The sequence below is a fragment of the Triticum dicoccoides genome, chromosome 1A (genome assembly GCF_002162155.2).
Source record: "Triticum dicoccoides isolate Atlit2015 ecotype Zavitan chromosome 1A, WEW_v2.0, whole genome shotgun sequence".
Lineage (NCBI taxonomy): Eukaryota > Viridiplantae > Streptophyta > Magnoliopsida > Poales > Poaceae > Triticum > Triticum dicoccoides.
The window spans coordinates 479,446,318-479,465,998 of record NC_041380.1 but is presented as its reverse complement, the minus strand read 5'-3'; the positions used below and the strand labels follow the sequence as shown (position 1 = coordinate 479,465,998).

The window sequence follows — 19,681 nt, the reverse complement described above, 5'->3', positions numbered from 1 at the left end:
TCATATGGAGGAGAGGGTCTATAGCTCAAATTCACCAAAAGGAGAGCTCTAACAGTGTCCTTTTAGAAAGTCAAGCATGGTCCGAAACATGCACATGAATGAAACTGGATAGGTTTCGAACGCATAATCCTTATACATTGTATACTTATTTTCGGATTCAAAAGCAGAATGGATGTGGGTTTAAATACCAGAATATGTGGATTCTAATACTGGATTTTGCGGATTCAAGCATGGTACGATAAAGGAACGACACCAGATCAGAAAAAAGTCATTTTCCATGTTCATATATGAGGAACATATATGTTTTAGACTAAAATTATACATAAGCAGTGAGCAATTATTAATACTTATGCACTTTAAAAGACATAAAGCATCAGATAATATTAAAATAGGCCAAATAAATCGCTAACAAGCATATTTCTTGTCTCATAAGCAAAGATAACATTGACGTATTGCTAATTAAAACTTCACCCATAAATCGGTATCAGAATCTAAAAGATCGGATTATCTTACTAAAAAACTAGATTATTCTAATACGTCGTACTCCCTTCGTTCACTTATATAAGGTGTATTTGATTTTTGATAAGTTTTATAATGTAATATGCATTTATTGTAATTTCTCATAATTCTTATTTTAGCCCTCTGGAAAAAAGGAAGTATCTCTCTTCTGATTGTGTGTATCTCTCTTTGCAGTAAAAAAATAAAAAAATATCTCTCTCTCAATTGCATGTATCTCTTACTTTCCTGAACTAACTGATTTACTTGCCACTAACCAATAAATTTACCAAGGGTAATTTAGTCTTAACTAATCTATAATTATGTGCCTTGGTCACCGTGCTAAAAATAATACACTTTACATAAAGAAACAGAGAGAGTATATTAGTAATATCATGTCCAATACCCTATCTTATCAATCCAACTCGGATTTGGATCCAATTGTTGTCCGATGTCAAACATCTCTTACCGTATCCCATAAAAAGGGATTCGAAAACGCTTTCGGACAAAAATTATCCTAACCACTTTCACACTTACACATGAATACTCCCTCGGCGTCGGATCGCGTCATGCTTGACGAGATCACTATATTCATTACGAAAACATTAAAATATGTACAAGTGTAAGAAAAAGATGAGTTTTACATTTATTTTCTGTGGTGATTCTCGAATCATACTCTCTAACTAGTGATGTGTCATCCAAAGTTGTATCAACACTTTTTCTTTAAACACGATACAGATGCATTTGTAGTTGACGGTAATGTTTTCTCTCACTGTACGGACATCGTCGGAAAGCGCCACAAGCACATTTGTGGTCGACAGTAGGAAAAATGCAAGCACCGGTGACAAGTTTAGGACTTAACCTCTGGCGGGCTGGTTGCATTACAAGCGACCTAACTGTTTGAGCTACACTCAGTTCGCGTGCTGTGTCGAAATTTTTGACAAACTTATGTACGACACGGGTAATCTGTCTCGTCGATGATCAGAGAAACGCATCGGATCCAGCTAGTAAGGGCATGAGCAACGGAAGCATCACCATACCGGTGCCTCATGCCTAAAATTAAATAAATTTAGTTAAAACCACCGTTTGGATAGCCCACTGCTCAATGCGGGCAATAGTAAAATGAACCCCCACTTTCTCTTCCCTCCATACTTTAATAGTTTTTGCTTTTCATCTTCATCATGGATGACTAGCAAACCAGTACAGAGACATCCCTCTCTCCTTCTTTTTCACCTTTTCTCTCTCATGCTTTTCCCTAATTTCTTCTTTCCTCCACGAAGCAGCCGCTTCTTCTGCAGTATGCACCTGTCATCTGCGAGGCTGGACAAGACTTGCTTGCTCCCTCGGCGTGCGCCCATCCGTGCTCCCGCATACGTGACATGGTTTGATTGGAACAAAATAAGATCCGGCCCCACTCCCTTAAAATCAGGGAGGAGAAAAAAAAAAAAAGACAGCCGTAGGATGGAGTGGGTGTACGGATGGGAGCATGGGAAGGGAGCAGGCAAGCCGGATCCGCGAGGCTATGCCTTTGCGTCCACCAGGCATCCGAACCTACGTGGGCCTGTGGAGCAGCTGTCCACGATGGAGCGTTGTACACGCCCTAAAACACACGTTCTATGCGGCTCGTATGACGTGTTCGCCTCAGGATACGCCGATTACGGAGCCGTTTCGATCTCTCTTTCCTGCCGAATCCAAAACAGAACGCTCCGGCGGCTCTTCTCCCCTCCCTCCCTTCCTCCCTCCACCTCCGCCTCGCCCTCCGCCTCGCCCTCCGCGGGGCAAAACCCTAGATCCTCCTCCCGCTTAAACCCTCCAACAAGGTAATGCATCTCGCCTATGTCGGACCGTCGGCCCTGGATCTCCCCCCGTCGGCCTCTCCTCGCCGTTTGCCCTTGCGTGGCGTAAGGAATTCCCTGGTGACTTATTAGTGGCCGCTTCCCCTGTTTCAGCGGCGCGGCAGGATGGCGGAGCCGTCCAAGGTGATCCACATCCGGAACGTCGGGCACGAGATCACCGAGGTGAGAGGGGACGGAAATCCTGCGCCTTCGCCTCGTCGATCCTGCGGTTCCGTCCGGGGCAATCCGTTTTTCGTTTCTGAATAAATAATAATCGGGGGAGCGGCTTCCCTGAATAAAGATTGCGCTTTTACTGCCTTTTGCACCCGGCGTGTGCCTCCCCTCACCGTTGTTCGCCGCAGGCCGATCTGCTCCAGCTGCTGCAGCCGTTCGGCTCGGTGTCCAAGCTCGTCATGCTGCGTGGCAAGAATCAGGTGGGTTCTGTTCTTCGCCGTTGTCCGGTGGTGTTTTTCTTTTGTTAGAAATCAAGCAGTCCCGGTGTTGAAAGTTGTCAGTGTTGCGGTGCAGGCCCTTCTCCAGATGCAAGACATTCATTCTTCCGTGAGCGCGCTGCAATACTACAGTGCTGTCCAACCTAGCGTAAGGTGATGCGGTTCTTGGTTGTGTTGGTTTTTCGATGCCACACAAGAGCCCAGCATTTACTCATGCTTGCTGCTACGCAGTTGCACTTAGTTTTTGCAATGTTTAGCTTCCACTAGTACATAGTTATCGCTCATTCTGGATAATGCATGCTTAATGATACGGTTTGCGCCTCGTGACCTGCTTTCTTTATGTCAACAAATATAAATTTAGCATTGCCCTTGTTTGTTACTCCCTCCGTAAACTAATATAAGAGCGTTTAGATCACTAAAGTAGTAATCTAAACACTCTTATATTAGTTTACAGAGGGAGTACCTTATTTCTACCTAAAAGCCAGCTGGGTTTCTCATTAAATTTCATATTTTTGTTTGGTATGTTCTCATTCCTTTTCTCACACGTGTGCACCCTTTTATGTCAATTTAGGGGGAGGCATGTTTACATGCAATTTTCATCCCATCAAGAACTTACCACTGACCAGAGCTCTCATAGCCGGAATTCTGATCAGGTATATACTTGTCTACCCTCGACTTGTAAGATTTGTTTTATAAGTTTCTCAGAGTTATCTGGAGTTGTTAGTAACTTAGTATCATTAGTGAACTATGAAATCTCTATCCTTAGTGTTTTTAGAGCTTCGTGTTGAGCAATCAGCTGCATGATACTCTTAACTAATACTCCCTCTGTCCCAAAATATAAGAACGTTTTTGATACTATCATAGTGTCAAAAACGTTCTTATATTATGGGACGGACGGAGTATTTAGCTGTGGCAATACCGCGGTGGTACAACATTGACTTATAAAGGGTTTTTTTGAATTTTCTTATAAAGGGTTTTTAGATTCTGTAAGTCCAGGTTGTGGATGATTTTCAAAATAATGACATGTGTTCTTAAGTTATTAAACCCTACTTTGACTTGTTTGTGGTTGTTTAGTGTGCATAATGCTTGCCTCGATTACACATTGATGCGCTATCTAGTTCCGTCAATTACTCAGTTGCATGAAATGGTTTTGCCGTGGGACTATATTTGTGTAAAGGTGCCTACAAGGCTACAAGATTAGGATATGATTGTGCTATCATCCTAAGATGGAACCTACAACTAGGAAATATGGTAGTGTGATTATGTAAAAATAGAAAGTTGAATTACTGTGACAGTTACACCATAAATTGTGGAAATACTTCATATATCAAAATTTGAAGGACGGTTAGCTATGTTTAGTATATTCTCATCATTTCTTTTAGATAGCTGAGTTAAATTGCATGTTATATCTACTGCCTCTTATTTTTCCAACTAGATAAACCTATCTTTTCCTTTCTATTTATTCTTTTCTTTCTCCCACTCTTCTGTCTTGGTGGTCGTCTGCTGGCCCTCAGGAATCAGAACCCAACCGAATCCTTCTAGCTACTGTCCACCACGTGCTCTATCCTATAACGGTGGAGATTCTGCATCAAGTTTTCAAAGCATATGGATATGTGGAGAAGATTGTCAAATTTCAGAAGTCAGCTGGTCAGACTCCACGTCTCTTTCTCTCTCACACACCCATATGTAAACTGCATATGGATGCTCTGATTCACTCCCCAGTTTGCCTCTGAATAATAATGTTGATGTATTAACAAGTATCTGTAATATGCGTAACAGGCTATAACTTCTGCAGAAAACAGCAGGTGTATTGTCAAACTGTATGAACAATGTGTGCAGTACATCAATTGATTACATTAGGTGTGACATTCTGTAGCAACGGGTTCGGCACGGTTTTAAAACATGTGTACTAATAATTGTAGCAGTAGCAACAACAAAAAAGAATTATAGTGGCATATGTTACTATAGACTAGTGCTTTTGTCCGTCCTTCGACTGGAATAAACAGTTGGTTATCTTTACTATCTGAAATAGACGATTCAATACATTTTATTTGATTGGTGCAGGCTTTCAGGCCCTCATCCAGTATCAATCGCGTCATGAGGCTGTGGAAGCACTTGCTGCTTTGCATGTAATTACTTCATGGCTCCATTAGTGTCCTAGATTCTACGTATGATTCTCATACATCTTAATCTTACAAACAAAACTTTTCCAGGGAAGGAACATATATGATGGTTGCTGCCAGCTAGACATCCAATATTCCAAGTATGAGCTTTGACTAATCCTAGTTGAAATTTATTTTTTCTCAGTTGTTGTATCTGATTGTTTTTCTTTATTTATGTGGATATCCAGTCTCAGCGAACTGCAAGTCCATTTCAACAATGAGAGAACTAGGTAAGGTCAATTTGTCAGTTCTCATCTCTACAAGAAACATAGTTAATGCAGTCATGGGCATGCCAGTTACTGTGTAGCATCAGTTAACATGAAAGTCACCCGTGGTGAATCTCTTTTCTTGTCCAGGGATTTCACGAATCCATCATTGCCTACAGAACAACGTCCAAGGCCCTCCCAGGTTGAGTGGTTCTCTTTATTTTGCTATATATCTCACTTGTTACATGCATCATTTATGCTCTGAAGCTAACCACTGTATGTTTTAATTGGTTGGAGCAGCAAGGTTTTCCAGATCCTGGGGGTCTCTATCCTTTCCAACAACCTGGAGGTAGCTTACTACATCGGAATTTCAATAAATAATTCTTTTGATAATGAAAAATATCTTATTTAGTTTCCTTTCTTGTACAGGTCCGTATTCACAGGTTGGCGTCTGACTCCCTTTGAATGGTGTTACTCCAGTGTTGTTTTTTGTTGCATCTTGTTCAAATATCCCTGTGAGTTCTCATACAAAAGTATTTGAGTTTGTGCATAACAGACAGGAAGAGCTGCAACGATTGCAGCTGCATTTGGTGGAACTTTACCGCCTGGAGTGACCGGTACCAATGAACGGTGCACACTGATAGTCAGTAATTTGAACACTGATGTAAGTTTTGAATCTTCGAAGGCTCCTTTCACAATCTTGATATTTTGACTACTTTTTCAAATGTCAAAGTATGCATGGAAAATGTGGTTGTTGAGTAGGACTTGTCTTTCTTATTGTTTTAAGGACCAAACTGACCATTAAGGGAAGTCTTAGAACAAATGTGGCCTAATCTTAAGTATTTTATGGTGTTGGACACCAACCTATAGGGTGTTCCAGCTTGTCTTAAGATTCCATGTAGAGGTTATATACCTTGGACGATCGTCCTTCATTGTTAACTTTTCTCTGTGCAGAAAACCAATGAGGATAAGCTTTTCAATCTCTTCTCTTTATATGGAAACATAGTTCGAATCAAGGTGCTGCACAACAAACCAGATCTCGCCCTTGTAGAAATGGCTGATGGGTTACAGGCCGAGCTAGCTGTGAACTATCTAAAGGTGCGTGCATTTTCTCTAGTATATCAACCTATCTGGTTTATCTGTTCCATTTGGAATGATTGTTACCTTTGACATTTTGATGCCACCTTCCCATTTTTCGGCTGCAGGCGGCCACGCTATTTGGTAACAAGTTGGACGTCAACTACTCGAAGTACCCCACCATAACCCCTGCCCCTGACGCGCATGACTACATCAACTCGGGCCTGAACCGCTTCAACACCAACGTGGTAAAGAACTACCGGCATTGCTGCGCTCCAACCAAGATGATCCACGTCTCCGCCCTCGCACAGGACGTCTCCGAGGAAGCGCTCCTCGCCCATCTGTCTGAGCACGGCTCTATCGTCGGCACAAAGCTGTTCGAGGTGAACGGCAAGAGGCAGGCCCTCGTCCTGTTCGAGAGCGAGGAGGAAGCGACCGAGGCCCTCGTGTCGAAGCACGCCACCCCGCTGGAGGGGAGCACCATCCGGATCTCATTTTCCCAGATGCAGAGCCTGTAGATACGCCTCCTCCCAGGGATATAGCTTTTGCTTGGCTGCTACCCGGTCCATGCTTTTTGGGCCCCCTCTCTTTCTTTTTAGGAAGCTTTGGATGATCCTTCAGATGTGAATTCTCTCCCTGACTGCTGCTTTGTCTTTGCTGTAGCGTCCCTGAGTTCTCCCTTGTTGGTTTAAGGTGACGAGAGGATTGTAGTGCGTGCTGTGCTCGTATGAATTATGAAATGAAAGAAATCTAGAGAAAAAGAGAACAGTTCAGATCATGCGATTGCTGTGTTTGTGTTTCTGGTTGATCCTTGCAGGTTGCGGTATAGCAACTGGGATTGAAGGACACTTTGAGTTTGCAGGGTTCCGATGTTCGCTAAGGGCAAAATTCAAATGGATTGACTTCTTTGTGGTATTTAAATAAATTAAACACTCCATTTGAATACCAAGAAGTCAATTCATTTGAATTATTCTTGGTGTTTAAATTATTCATTGCAAGAATACTTTTTTTTTCGAGAAAACGCAAAGGACTCTTTGCGTTTCATTTCATTGAAAAGGTGAGAAGGTACAATCCTCCTAGGAGGTGGTGGTTACATGGATTGAAAAGGTGAGAAGGTACAATCCTCCTAGGAGGTGGTGGTTACATGGATTGGCCACCTATCAGTGGACATCCCAGTTATAGGGGAGGACTACCCTGAGACCCAAAGCGCCAGCTTGTGCCCAACATGTGGCTTCGGCCTTGATCTTATCTACGAGTACGGTGACCGAGGGGCGCGCGTTCTCGAAGACGCACTCATTGCGGTGTTTCCAGATCATCCAAGGGACGAGCATGGCGATGGATTGTAGGCCTTTCCGTAGCGCGTGTGGGGTCTGCCCTTTCGTGCGTTGCCACCAGTCCGTGAGGGTGGGTTCGTTGCTTGGCGGTTGAGAAGGTATCCTCGCCCAAGCCAGCACGTCATGCCAGACCTGCCGCGAGAACGGGCATTCTAGGAGCAAGTGCCACATCGTCTCTGGGGCCTGATCACAAAGAAGGCATCGTGGGTGGTGTTGTAGGCCGCGACGGGCGAGTCTGTCTGCCGTCCAACACCGGTCCTGGCTAGCCAGCCAATGAAAGAAATGGACACGGCGTGGTGCCCAGCTCTTCCAGGTAAGCTTCCAGGAAGGGCATTTCATGGATCCGTGGAAGGTTGCGGCGTAGCATGACTGTGCCGTGTAAGTGCCACTGGCCGTCCATCTCCAGAGCATGCGGTCGGGCCGGTTTGACAAGCCGATGTGTTGCACTGCCTGCCAAAGTCTGAGATATTGGCCAATCTCATGGATCCCTATCACTCCTTGAATGTCACGGGCCCAGGCATTGCCCGCTAGGCCGGCGGCCACCGTTCTTGACTTGCGTTGCCGTTTGGGGATGCATTGGTAGAGTGCTGGTGCAAATTCACGCACGGACTGACCGTTTAGCCATCGGTCATCCCAAAACAGCGCCGTTTGTCCATCGCCGAGCTGCATGATCGTCGAGGCGAAGAACAACGCGCGCTCCTCGCTGGAAAACTGGAGGTCGAGGCCTCGCCATGCGCGGTCGTCGTCCGTGTGGGAGAGCCACATCCAGCGCAGGCGCAGCGCTAGACCAGCACGCTCCAGATCCTGGACCCCGAGTCCGCCGTACTCGAGCGGGCGGCACACCCTTCGCCAGTTGACGTGGCAGTGTCCACCATTGACAGCAGCTCGCCCAGCCCACAAGAAGCCGCGCTGGATCTTTTCGAGCTGTCTCAATGTCTTCTTGGGCGGCGCGAACGCAAGCAGTTGATGTATCGGGATCGCGGCGAGCACAGATTTGACCAGAGCCAGCCGCCCGGTTTTGTTCATGAGCCATGCTTTCCATGTTGGGAGCCGGGCAGCCACCGAGTCGACGAGTGGTTGTAGCTGGGCAGCGGAGGGGCGGCGTAGCGTGAGAGGGATGCCAAGATAAGTAATGGGTAGCTCCGCCTTCGCGCATCCCACCTGATCAATTGTTGCATCGGCCTCAGGGTTGCCATTGAAGGTAGTGGCGGAGCTTTTGGCATAGTTCACTCGGAGGCCGCTGGCTTCGCTGAATATGGCCACGATCGCGCGGACGGCCTCCATGTCGCCTTGCGTGGCGTGGCAGAATAGCATCACGTCGTCGGCGTATAGGGATATAGCCGGAATGTCTCGTCGGGGGTGCAGCCGCTGCAATTTGCCGGCGTCGTGGGCGCGGCCGATTAGGTGCCCAAGTATGTCCACGGCGAGGACGAAGAGCTGCGGGGATACGGGGTCTCCCTGGCGCAGCCCGCAGCGATGCCAAACTGGCGGTCCCGGCTCACCATTGACCATGATCCGAGTGCTCGAAGATGAAAGCAGGATCGCTAGCCACTCCCTGAAGCGAGGTCCAAAACCGTACTGGCCAAGAGCCTCGAAGAGGAAGGGCCATGACAGGGAGTCGAAGGCGCGTGTTAGGTCTAGCTTGAGCATCACTCTCGGAGCCCCAAGTTGGTGCAGCAGCTTCATCGATTGCCTGACGAGGACATAGTTATCATGCAGACTCCGTCCCGGAATGAATGCGTTCTGGTTGCGACTGACCATGCCTCCCAATCTGGGTGCTAGACGGAGCGATAACACCTTCACGAAGATCTTCGCCACGAGGTGGATGAGGCATATTGGCCGGTAGTCTCGTAGTTGGCATGCGTCTGCACGCTTTGGGAGCAATGTCAAGAGGGCCTGGTTGAGTTTGCTGAATCCGCGACCGCGCAGCTCAAATAGCTGCTGGAAGACGTCAAAGAAGTCTTGCTTGATGATGCTCCAGCAGGCCCGCAAGAATTCCGCGGTGAATCCGTCCGACCCCGGCGCTTTGCGGGCCGGGAGGCGCTTGACGGCGTCCCAAATCTCCTCCGGGCTGAATGGTGCCTCGAGGTCAGTCAGGTCATGGGGCTCGATGATCTGCGAGAGGTCCAGCGTGTGATTGCGGTCGGTGGAGGAACCGAGGAGCTCGTCAAAGTACGTGAACGCCGCTTGGGCCATTCCCTCCTGATCTGTGATCATTTGCCCGTCGACCACAAGGCGGAATATGTGATTCTTCTGTCGGCGAAAAGAGCATTGCCGGTGGAAGAAGGCTATATTGGCGTCACCGTCCTTGAGCGTGGTGATCCGCGCCCGTTGCCTCGCTATTGTGCGCTGGAGAGAAGCCAGCCCCAAGTATGAGATCTTGAGCTGTTTTCTCAACCAATCTTCCGCGGGAGATAGCATGCGGTCTTCCTGGGCTTTGTCAAACCGCAATATGAGCTCGCGGGAGATGGCCATCTTGTCACGTATGCAACCCGTGGACTTGGCGCTCCAACTCGTCAGTGCGCGTGCCATGGTCTGAAGGCGCCGCATGAGACGCCGGAAAGGGTCCGGGTCGTGCACCGATCCCCAAGCCACGGCAACCGTATCATGGAATCCGTCAAGCCGCAGCCAGAAATCCTCGAAGTGGAACCTCCGGTGCGCAGCATGTGTGGGTGCGCAATCAAGGAGGAGCGGGCAATGGTCGGAGACGACGGAGGCGAGGCATCTCAGGTGGCAGTCACCATGCGCATCCTCCCAGTCAGTGGTGCAAAACGCGCGGTCCAGGTGCACCAGGGTGGGCGGGGTTTGCTCGTTGGACCACGTGAATCGTCTTCCATTGAGGTATACCTCCTTGAGCGCGAGATCATTGACGAGGCGACAAAATCTTCCCATCATGCGGCGATTCAGGTTGCCGTTGTTCTTGTCTTCATCGCGAAGGATCAAGTTGAAGTCGCCGCAGAGCATCCATGGCCCGGGGCAGTCCGCGCGTATATCGCGTATCTCCTGCAGGAAGGCGATCTTTTCCGCGTCCTCTTGGGGGCCGTAAACGACGGACATCCACCACGGCGTGCCCCTAGCCGTGGCCACTCTCGCCGTGACGGCGTTTGTGGTGAACAGGGGGTCCGTGATCGACACGAGCCTGCTCTTCCACGCAAGCAGGATGCCTCCCCTCGTGCCGTTCGCCGGAAGGTACGTGTAGTCGTCAAACTCCGAACCAAGGGCATCAAGGACAGCGGACGAGCACATCAAGGCCATTTTAGTTTCTTGTAGGCATACAATAGAGGCTCCGGTTGTGTTGATCAGTGATCGAACAGCATAGCGCCGGGCACGCGCGTTAAGGCCGCGCACATTCCATATAGCTATCTTGATGTCGTGATCCATGGGTATACATGATCGGCGGGGGCGGACATCGCGATAGCCCTATGGCGAACCAGCCATCCGAGCGGTGGCCGTCGCAGCAGCCGCGGTAGAGAAGTCCGCGGGTAGCTCTCGGTCTACCAGTGCGGCGATGGCCGTGAGCACCGAGAGCGGGATGGGCGCTGCAAACATGTCGTCGTACGCCTTCATCTCGGCAGCGGTGATCCTCTGGTTGGTTCCGACAATCCCGAGTGTGCGGAGGATCTGAACTTGCGCCCGACGCTCAGCAGTTGGTGGCGCAGCCGACGAGATGGCGGTGGTGGCCGATCGGCCACGTCTGGGCGTGAAGTTCAGCGGGCGGTGCGGTTTCTTCCCTGGGGTGGGCAAAGCCGTGGTAATGTGCTTCGTTGCGGCTGCGAGAAACTCGCCCAGAGTCCAAGTCTTCGGCGTGCAGGAGCATGCGCGAGATCGGCGTAGCGTGATTGGCGGCGACGCGAACCTCCCCGGTGTCGAACGTGGGGAGCCATGCTGGGCTCTCGTCATCACGGGGGTAGCGCGGCCCATGGTGGCCTCCTGCATGGTGGGCTGGGCTGGGGAGCCATGTTGGGCTTCCGTCAGTGTGGTGGCAACGTGGCCCACGGCGGCCTCTGGTGTGGTGGGCTGGGCTTGGGGCGTGTCCAGCCGTGGCTCGGGCGTCAGGAGCGCGGGGTTGGGTGGTTGCGAGCCACCATCGTCAATGCTGGCCTCCGTGTGGGGGTCGGTGGGCAGGCAGCCACCATCACCAGGGCCCATCTTCCCAGTCGCTTGCGTGGGGGGGTTGTTGCTTTGGCCCGACCGAGCCGCAGAGTGGCCCCTGGGCGCTGGCGGCGCATCAGGAACCTCGCTGACGGCTTCCAGATCCCGACAATGCATGGGATCAGGCGAGCAAGGCGTGGCCGCCACGCGATCGTCCTCGGGCGCGCCGTTCCCAGCCGGGTTCGAATCCCACGCTGGCTTTGGTGAGTTCGCAGCCAACGGGGGGTCGCCAGCTGGAGCCTGGCTTTGCAAGAATACTTACTCCTGGACACCAAGTAGTAGTGTTCTTGCAATGAATAATTCATACTGAACCTGCATACACAAGTGGATGAAACTTTGGGCGAAATTTGCCGTCTGTGTGTTTAGCGGCTCGTCGACACAAGCAGGTGGCAGGCACCAGTTGCCCTGGGACCATCTCGGTGAAAGCAGGGCTGGCAGAATACGCGTTCAAGTAGATTCTGATGCCCAGCTGCTAATATTTGCGCCCAACCAACAGGAAGGCGGATTCCACCAGCGGCCGGAAACTACTTCAAATGCATCAGTGACTTCTTTTCATGTCAAGGTTGTCTTATTTTTAATCAAGTATATTATAATTTTTGGAAGTTTGGCAATCGACGATCATATCTGTTACTAGAGGAGGAACAAGGAAATTAGGAGGTTTATCACGGCGCACCTCGAAATACTTCCTTCTGTAACTTGCTCGATCGCATTCGCAGCAGCATTGCTCTCCCGAGCACAATGCGCTATAGTTGCCCTCCCGAAAGAATTCATCATCTCCCGGCACTCGTCGGGCATCACAACTCTCGATTCACGATAATCTGCTGTCTATCTTTAATCAAGTTTATTGAGAAAATACCAATATGAAATGGGCAATGTTACGCGTTCGTCGGCTCATCTTTTTAAAAGATCATCCGGGTCGTGAGCCGTCGGATTTGCCATATCTAGCGAGCGAGTGTGTCTTCACCGCTGACATGGGCCTTGTTGCAGAATTATTTCTGAAACATCGATCTTGTTGCAGAAATTTTTTGCAACAGCTGTTTAGTTGCAAAATTATTTTTGCAACTGAGGTCTGGTTGCAAAAAAATTCCACGACAGATGTTTTGTTGTAAAACACGATTCATACTAGACCATTGCAACACCGCATAGCCTTCGTTGCAGAAGCATGTTTGGCGGTATTCGAACCCTCACTGGACGTGTGTCATGCAGGGGAGGTGGCAGATTCTGCCGCTGCGATCAGCCGGGTGACGGTAAGCTTTTCCCATATGAAATTAGTATTATTAGACTCATCAAAATATTTGTATATTTAATTTACTTAGTATTGTACATGTTGATAACGCCTCACAATTCACTGGGCAAAAGTTTGCCAAGCAAATTGTCGCCCATGTTTGGTAGGGCAAAGCTCACAGGTCACTTAACCAACAAGCACACAGATAGGACGACGAGAAACTCCAGGCAGGTGCCTGGTGGATTTGTCCCTCATCCCAGACCACACGTTGGGGTAACACGTTTATCCTTCTGACGAAACAATGCGATAGCATCAATCAAAAGTTAAAAAAAAAATTAACCTGTCTCAGTTTAAGTTACATTGTACTCTAATGACCTAACATGAGTAACTAAGCACTCATTCTGTGAGCACATCAGAACCACAAACCATTATCAGTAATCTCAGTACAGTGTGCTGCGCGACTATCATCAGCACCCCACTTTAATTTCTAACCCGCCTAATATACAACCGGTGTTTTACTCCATCGCACAGTCCTTGTGTTCCAGCTTCTAATCTACAAATTGTACATCAGATGTAGCATCGTCCACAACTTTGGCGTTCCTTTAGTAGCTGTAAACATCTACAAAGGTTAAATGTCAATGCCTACACGAACTTAGGCCAGTGATCAGAAATCTAGGTTCAGTCGCAGCCCACATGGCCTGGAGGACTGGGGAAGTTCTTCGACTATACCTGAGATATGCTGGCGATATTGTAAGCCTCAGACAGTCATCATTCTGCTTAAACGGGTGCCCTCGTTCTTATCAGGGGCAGGTCCTAGCGCTGTGATCACCTGTGGCATGGTCATTCCTCCAGAAACAATTATTTCTGTAGAGAGCATAATAGCAGAAACATAAGATTAGAAATCCAGGTGATATAGCAAGAATGCTACTCCCTCCGTTCACAAATATAAGATGATCTAACTTTTTTCTGAATCGGATGTATATAGACACGTTTTAATGTGTTTGTTCACTGATTTCAGTTCGTATGTAGTCCATATTGAAATATCCAAAACATCTTATACTTGCGAACGGAGGGAGTTATTAAAAAGACTATCATATCAAACTTAATGACCACAATAAGAGACATGCCCTCAAAATAAGCTTATGCTGGATTGAGATGTTACAAATAAACTGCCAGCAAGAAAATAACAAGAACAGCATATAGTATTCGCAAGTGCTGATAGGGTTTAGCATTTAAAGGAGCTGCTATAGAAGGCATTGAATTATTCTCTTTTGAACAGAACAGTGGAAATGATAAGGAGCTTAAAAGGGGATCGTCAAAATAACACCAACCTATCCCTTCTCGAATGGACAGATTGGGCCTTATAATTTCCGCAGAGTTCACCAAAAAGATATCACCAATATATAGATGATTGGTTGGCACATAGACACTACACAGTTCTTCATCACCTTTATCAGTCTGCAATGTAATGATAGATGATTACATCAGAATCCAACAAAAACAAAGTATATTGGCTCACCATAACATGCTAACCATGTGGACATAGACAATTAGGTATCACATAGTTCATCACTTCTGTTAGTGTTGATCCTGGACAAAACAGCAGAAAACAAGAAAGGACAAATGCCCCTTGACTCTTTGTAGCAGTTGTCCTTAATCTAACTTGATAAATAATTCTTCACGCCATTTTCTAGAGCTCAAGACCTGAAGTACCGTAGGTTTTGACGCGTCCTATGATTGATTGGACATGCTTAGTTTTGTTCTTATTTGGCCTTATGCAACTTACCAGCAAATAATCTTTGAGACGGAGCCAAGTGAGTCTATTATTTGGCCTTGTGACTCTAATGTGTAAATGCCCCCCATAAACTTGAAGCAGCTCTAGCCGGCCTTTTCAGGGTTTACACAACAAATTTATGTACGAGAGAGGAGTGACTGATTTAAACCACCTTATATAGAGATTATAGGTTAATCCGGATAAGTTGACTACTAAGATAAGCCCAGCCAGGCCACACTAGGCTTGGTCTTGATTATTTTCGGTGAATCTTTACACTCTTGAGATTTAAAAGGGTTTAGATGTCACAAATCACAACTAATGGTGACACTTTCCTGAAAGTGAACTATTTCATGCATGAGGCAACACAGAAAAAGAGCACACACAAGTACGGTGTGAATCTTTGTGTAACTTGTGAAAATTATCAAATCAATATTCTCGAAAGCATATAAATGAGTAAATTATCTTGAGTGAAGCATTCAAATTCGGTTGATGCCGTCAATCCATCTGTAGAAAGCGATTTGCATAAACAAGTACCTGAAGAATCATGCTCGATGTTATGAATCCAAATGCGTATTCACCAGCACGGGGATGGCTAATTATTGCCACTTCTTTAAATGCTGCTGTATTTTGATCTGTCAAATGAATAAAATGTATTATAAGATTTTTTTTTTCTGGTTGGGCAGAAGGAACTACAAGTAAGTTGGAACATAAAGATTTCAACCAAACCAGTTTGTCAATGATGTGGTGCATAGAAACAGCAAACACGCTGTTGTCGCAACATTCATATGGTCTTCATGTGGATTATCCTATTAACTTCATAAGCTCATGTAACTTGAAGAAAAACTAGTGGCCTATAAATGTGTTTCTTTGTGAAGTACTGGTACTTATATAATGTTTTACCCGACTAAGAAGTTATGGGTTTGTATATATATACGCCATCCACTGACACTTCTCTTCAAGAAACAGTTATGCACTAACAATGAAAATCATACATGACAGAAATTTAAGAAAGAACGAACATAGTTGTCAGATATTCTGGAGCACTTCAGATGATCATAAATTACCTGGTGAAACAGCAGTACTAACTTGCTTTGATGCAGAATATATGTGCCTTACAAATGGCATTTTCTTTATAAACCATTCTCCAACCCAGAAGACAGTTGAGCCCACCCATGATGACACAAATATTCCAACAATAAATATGAATACCAGAGATGTCACAAACCCAAGGCCTGGAATCAAGAAAAATTGTAGTACTCAGTATAGAGCAAATCATGAATATTTGTCAGTAGAACTGAGTAATGACAGTTTGTTTTTAATAGCCTGAGGCTGCTTTTTCCTCATGTACTCAATGATTTCAAAGGATCTCAGTAACTGGCACCATCAGGAGCTCGGTACCATTTTTTCCATCGTACAACTAACGAGAGCAGTATATATAAACTAAATAGCCTTAGCAGTCCCACAGAAACAAGCACATCTCTCTGAACTCAAATTTGCATGTGATAGATCCTTTTGGAGATTAAATCTAGATCAAACACAAGCAAGGAGCCAACGGAGAAAAAAAAAGTAGGCTAACTAAGTCTGCACCACTATATGGCATACAAATAGAGTAAATATGTACTCCCTCTGTAAAGAAATATAAGAGCGCTGTGATCTAAGCGCTCTTATATTTCTTTACGGAGGGAGTATTACTGTTTGTCTGATACTACAATTTTACCATGACCAGCAAGTGGCTAGACATAAGTATTTGTGGAACAAGTACCAAATACATCGACTCCAAGCTTTGCATAGAGTGGACTGAAGAATCCATCAAAAAATCGAATAAACCACCAAGTGATGAAGAATGTCACAGCCATTGGGAAAATAACTACACTGCAAACAAGAAAGAGAATATTAGGCATGGATAATTTACAGGTCTTGCAACTTGTATGAATCAGTTCCTGCAAAGCATACCATCCAGTCATAAATTTTCTTGACACCCAGCTTTGAAGGACCGCAAAGCATGCCTATTGAATTAGCAGGTTAGGTATGAAATAACTATCTTGAAAAGATATAGCATAGCATGCAAAGAAAGTAGAGCTCATTCAGGTAAAATGAGAGAACAGAACAAGAACGTACAGTAACAATGCTGGGTCCAAGTGTTGTCTACTTTGATCGAACAATCTTTATGCTCTAGTGCCTAAGAACCGATGGTTGACTAAACGACACTTCAAGATGGAAAATATGTAGAGATAACCAAAATATTTAAGTAGTATGATCGCCCAGAAGGATGCTGTCAAATTTTAGTGTCAGTTCATGGGTTTGGGGTTCCAAAGACCTAATACTACGGGGCAGTGAACTAATTGCAGTTGTCAAATTCCTATTGTTAGTTGCATTTGCATATTCTCCAACAGAAGTATAGCCTGCAGCCAGTACTCATGCATTTGCTATTTATGAGAATAAAGCAAATGCGCATACCTCATGAACAAACCAAGCAAAGTGTTATAGGAGGTCATTCAGACACATGCAAGATGACGACATCTAAACTTGATTAAATTCACTTTTGCCGGGTTATAAAACCTGCACCGTGCATCCTGAATAGTAGGTTTGTTGAACACAGGCATCTGGCGGGAGCTCCGCAGTAACACAAGTACCTCTACCTCCAATAGGACTCGCACTGACACTGATGCAGTCAATTTGTCGGACTGTTTACGGCGTAGACATCTGACCAACAGCACACAATACGCATGACGAAACAAGCGAACCTCCAATGCAACCATGGAAACCTTAAAGTCAAGCTCGGTGACAACCCCAGAAGGCATGCAGAAGCCTCGGATTCGATCAAACGGGGAGGCGCGGCCAGATCCGAGCAAGCAACCAGAAGGGTTTCGGCAGCTCTAAGCCCCACCGCGTCGGGGGGACTACAGCCGGTATTAAGGCAGATCGATCCGCGCTACCTGGCGGGTGGAGGTGGCCGGCGAGGTGGGGCGCGGCGGCGACTTGACGGGGTCCTCGGGGTCCGCGGGCTCCGGCGCCTGGCCCATGGGAACGGCGACGTACTCCTTCTCCTCCGGCATTGCGGCGGAGGGGTCGAGGCGGGCGGGAGGGGAGGAGGAGGACGACGGCGACGGTTTCGGTAGCTAGTGTGACGGCAGCAGCTGCAGCGGAAAGAGGAGGAGGCGGTTGGTGGCGGAGTCTGCGGGGGAAGGGAGGGAGGGAGGGACGCGTCGTGGAGTGACCGAACTGCCCCACGCTACCGTGTTGTACCCGTGGGGCCCGTGCGGTTGGAGGTGACGTGGGGTCTACGGTCTACCTGTCACTGAACGTGGGTCCCGGAGATAGCGCGGGCCCAGCTGTGGGAGGAGGAGGAGGAGAGGAGGCGTAGCGGACGGCGGACGCTGCGGGTTGCAGATGCAGCGCGGCGGCGAGGGTCATGGTCAAATCCGTCGCGCGCGCGGTCGGTCGTCGGTGACTGACTCGGTGTCCTGGTTTTATCCGTGGGCCCGCTGTTTGTTCGATGTTTCCAAGTCGACCGGCCCGTGTTTCTACTGTTTGCGTTTGGGCCGACGTGCTCATGAGCCTGTTTGCTTACCAGTCAGTCCATTTGGGCCTCTGGTTTAGTAATATATGGCGTAGTAAAGGGAATTGTATGCCTCAAAAGGAAAAGAAAAGGGAATTGTATGCGATTGTATATACACAATAAAAAGATGTTGGCTTGATAAAAATCTCCGTTGGTATGCGGGTATTATTATGGGTGCCCAGATCCTGCTAATAATTATCGATCGAAAGGTGTTCCGAACATATCCACATATTATTAAAGTCACACGTTCACTAACTAGCGGAATGTAGGAGGACTAGAAGGTCATAGAGAATGAGAGAACGGGCTCTAAAAGACATTCGGATGATCTCGGAAGTGTTCTAGGAGGTCCGGGAGCGTCCCAGATTTACCTGGAATGCCCTGGAAGGTGCTAAAGCTTCTGAAAGACCCCGAAATGTTCTCGAACCTTCAAGAATATCATGAATGGTCCCTACTGACTAGTGAGCCGCCCCCTATTCCTTGAGGGGCAAGGTGCTACATGGACCCAAGTTGGTCGCCTGCCACATGACTTGTGGGGCAAGCCACCCGAGAGGTGGATCCTAGGATGACTCCTCTTCTAGGTCGGCCGAACCAGGGAAGGATCCCCTCCCCAAGTAGACCATCCCTATTTCCCATCCACCTACACATAGAGGTGGGAGTGTACCATGGACAGACAAAACGGCCTTGGAGGGCGACCATCCTTGCCCTGTGCCCTCTCTCTTTCTCTGATCTAGACTCACTATGGATTGTTACGTCGCTAGGCTATCTCTCCCTCTAGTTTTCGCACTACCTCTTTGTGTTAATCCACGAAGTGCCTCTAAATCAGTACACGTGGATACCTTGGAGGTGTCGTCTACTTCTACACTAGATCGGCTGATCATCCTGGAGAAAATTCTCGCAACCGAGAGGCATAACCTAGCGGCAAGAATCGGCGAGCTTCATCAACTCTTCCTCCTCAACTTTCGTTGGGTGGATTACTGGTGAGATTATCATCACTTGTGCCTCCATAGTATTCCTGAGATTGACGTGAGTGAATAGCCTTTTTTTGCTGCATAGAACGCTCCCCTACAAAGACCAAATCTCCTACCCCCCCTCCACCCTCCCTGAAGATAAATTAGTAGGTGTTAACATTTAGATTGCTAAACTAGGCAACCCATTTACCCATTGCTAGTACTAGGATTGGATCGATATCTCGATGATGCGAGCTTGATGCTAGATACACTTATACTTAAGGTTTGATGGGTTGAGACGTGATACAACTACTAAAAGCATTTCCTGCGCTTCATAGCACGACGACTGCCCTGACTGCCATACAACGGATATATTGGCAATAACGCGTTGATTGTCCATGGGTGCTTTACATGCTCGAGGCCCATTTTTCAATGTCTTTTATTCTTTTAATTTGTATTTATT

The 19,681-nt window shown here is 47.2% G+C and overlaps 2 protein-coding genes across 3 annotated transcripts; one reads left to right on the top strand and one right to left on the bottom strand.

Annotated features, from left to right (window-relative positions):
* Window positions 1-2,198: 2,198 nt before the first annotated feature.
* LOC119280883 (polypyrimidine tract-binding protein homolog 3-like) lies at window positions 2,199-7,005 on the top strand. Its single transcript, XM_037561583.1, has 15 exons — window positions 2,199-2,315; window positions 2,445-2,513; window positions 2,693-2,764; window positions 2,859-2,935; window positions 3,354-3,435; window positions 4,297-4,429; window positions 4,847-4,911; window positions 4,996-5,045; window positions 5,133-5,174; window positions 5,301-5,352; window positions 5,451-5,499; window positions 5,580-5,593; window positions 5,707-5,814; window positions 6,105-6,248; window positions 6,356-7,005. Exons 2-15 carry the CDS (start codon window positions 2,457-2,459, stop codon window positions 6,743-6,745), a joined length of 1,335 nt encoding a protein of 444 aa, XP_037417480.1. The 5' UTR covers window positions 2,199-2,315; window positions 2,445-2,456; the 3' UTR covers window positions 6,746-7,005.
* Window positions 7,006-13,226: 6,221 nt separating this feature from the next.
* LOC119280865 (protein LIKE COV 2-like) lies at window positions 13,227-17,902 on the bottom strand. 2 transcript variants are annotated; one of them, XM_037561576.1, is made up of 8 exons: window positions 17,649-17,902; window positions 16,666-16,718; window positions 16,475-16,584; window positions 15,777-15,944; window positions 15,247-15,344; window positions 14,270-14,396; window positions 13,668-13,802; window positions 13,227-13,547 (listed from the first exon to the last, which is right to left on the bottom strand). In XM_037561576.1, exons 1-7 carry the CDS (start codon window positions 17,766-17,768, stop codon window positions 13,696-13,698), a joined length of 783 nt encoding a protein of 260 aa, XP_037417473.1. In that variant the 5' UTR covers window positions 17,769-17,902; the 3' UTR covers window positions 13,227-13,547; window positions 13,668-13,695. The 2 variants fall into 2 exon arrangements, with proteins under 2 accessions (XP_037417473.1, XP_037417466.1); XM_037561569.1 differs by having other exon boundaries at window positions 13,227-13,557; window positions 17,649-17,901.
* Between the last annotated feature and the right edge of the window lie 1,779 nt (window positions 17,903-19,681).

What these genes read in the sequence shown, in the direction of transcription:
- LOC119280865 (XM_037561576.1), bottom strand. Translation starts at nt 17,768, where the DNA reads ATGCCGGAGGAGAAGGAGTACGTCGCCGTTCCCATGGGCCAGGCGCCG. An exon ending in AGAAAATTTATGACTGGATG is followed by an intron (nt 16,585 to 16,665) that starts GTATGCTTTGCA and finishes TCTTGTTTGCAG; the next exon opens with TGTAGTTATTTTCCCAATGG. An exon ending in GTCCATTCGAGAAGGGATAG is followed by an intron (nt 13,803 to 14,269) that starts GTTGGTGTTATT and finishes TGCTCTCTACAG; the next exon opens with AAATAATTGTTTCTGGAGGA.
- LOC119280883 (XM_037561583.1), top strand. Translation starts at nt 2,457, where the DNA reads ATGGCGGAGCCGTCCAAGGTGATCCACATCCGGAACGTCGGGCACGAG. An exon ending in TTCAACAATGAGAGAACTAG is followed by an intron (nt 5,175 to 5,300) that starts GTAAGGTCAATT and finishes TTTCTTGTCCAG; the next exon opens with GGATTTCACGAATCCATCAT. An exon ending in TAGCTGTGAACTATCTAAAG is followed by an intron (nt 6,249 to 6,355) that starts GTGCGTGCATTT and finishes TTTCGGCTGCAG; the next exon opens with GCGGCCACGCTATTTGGTAA.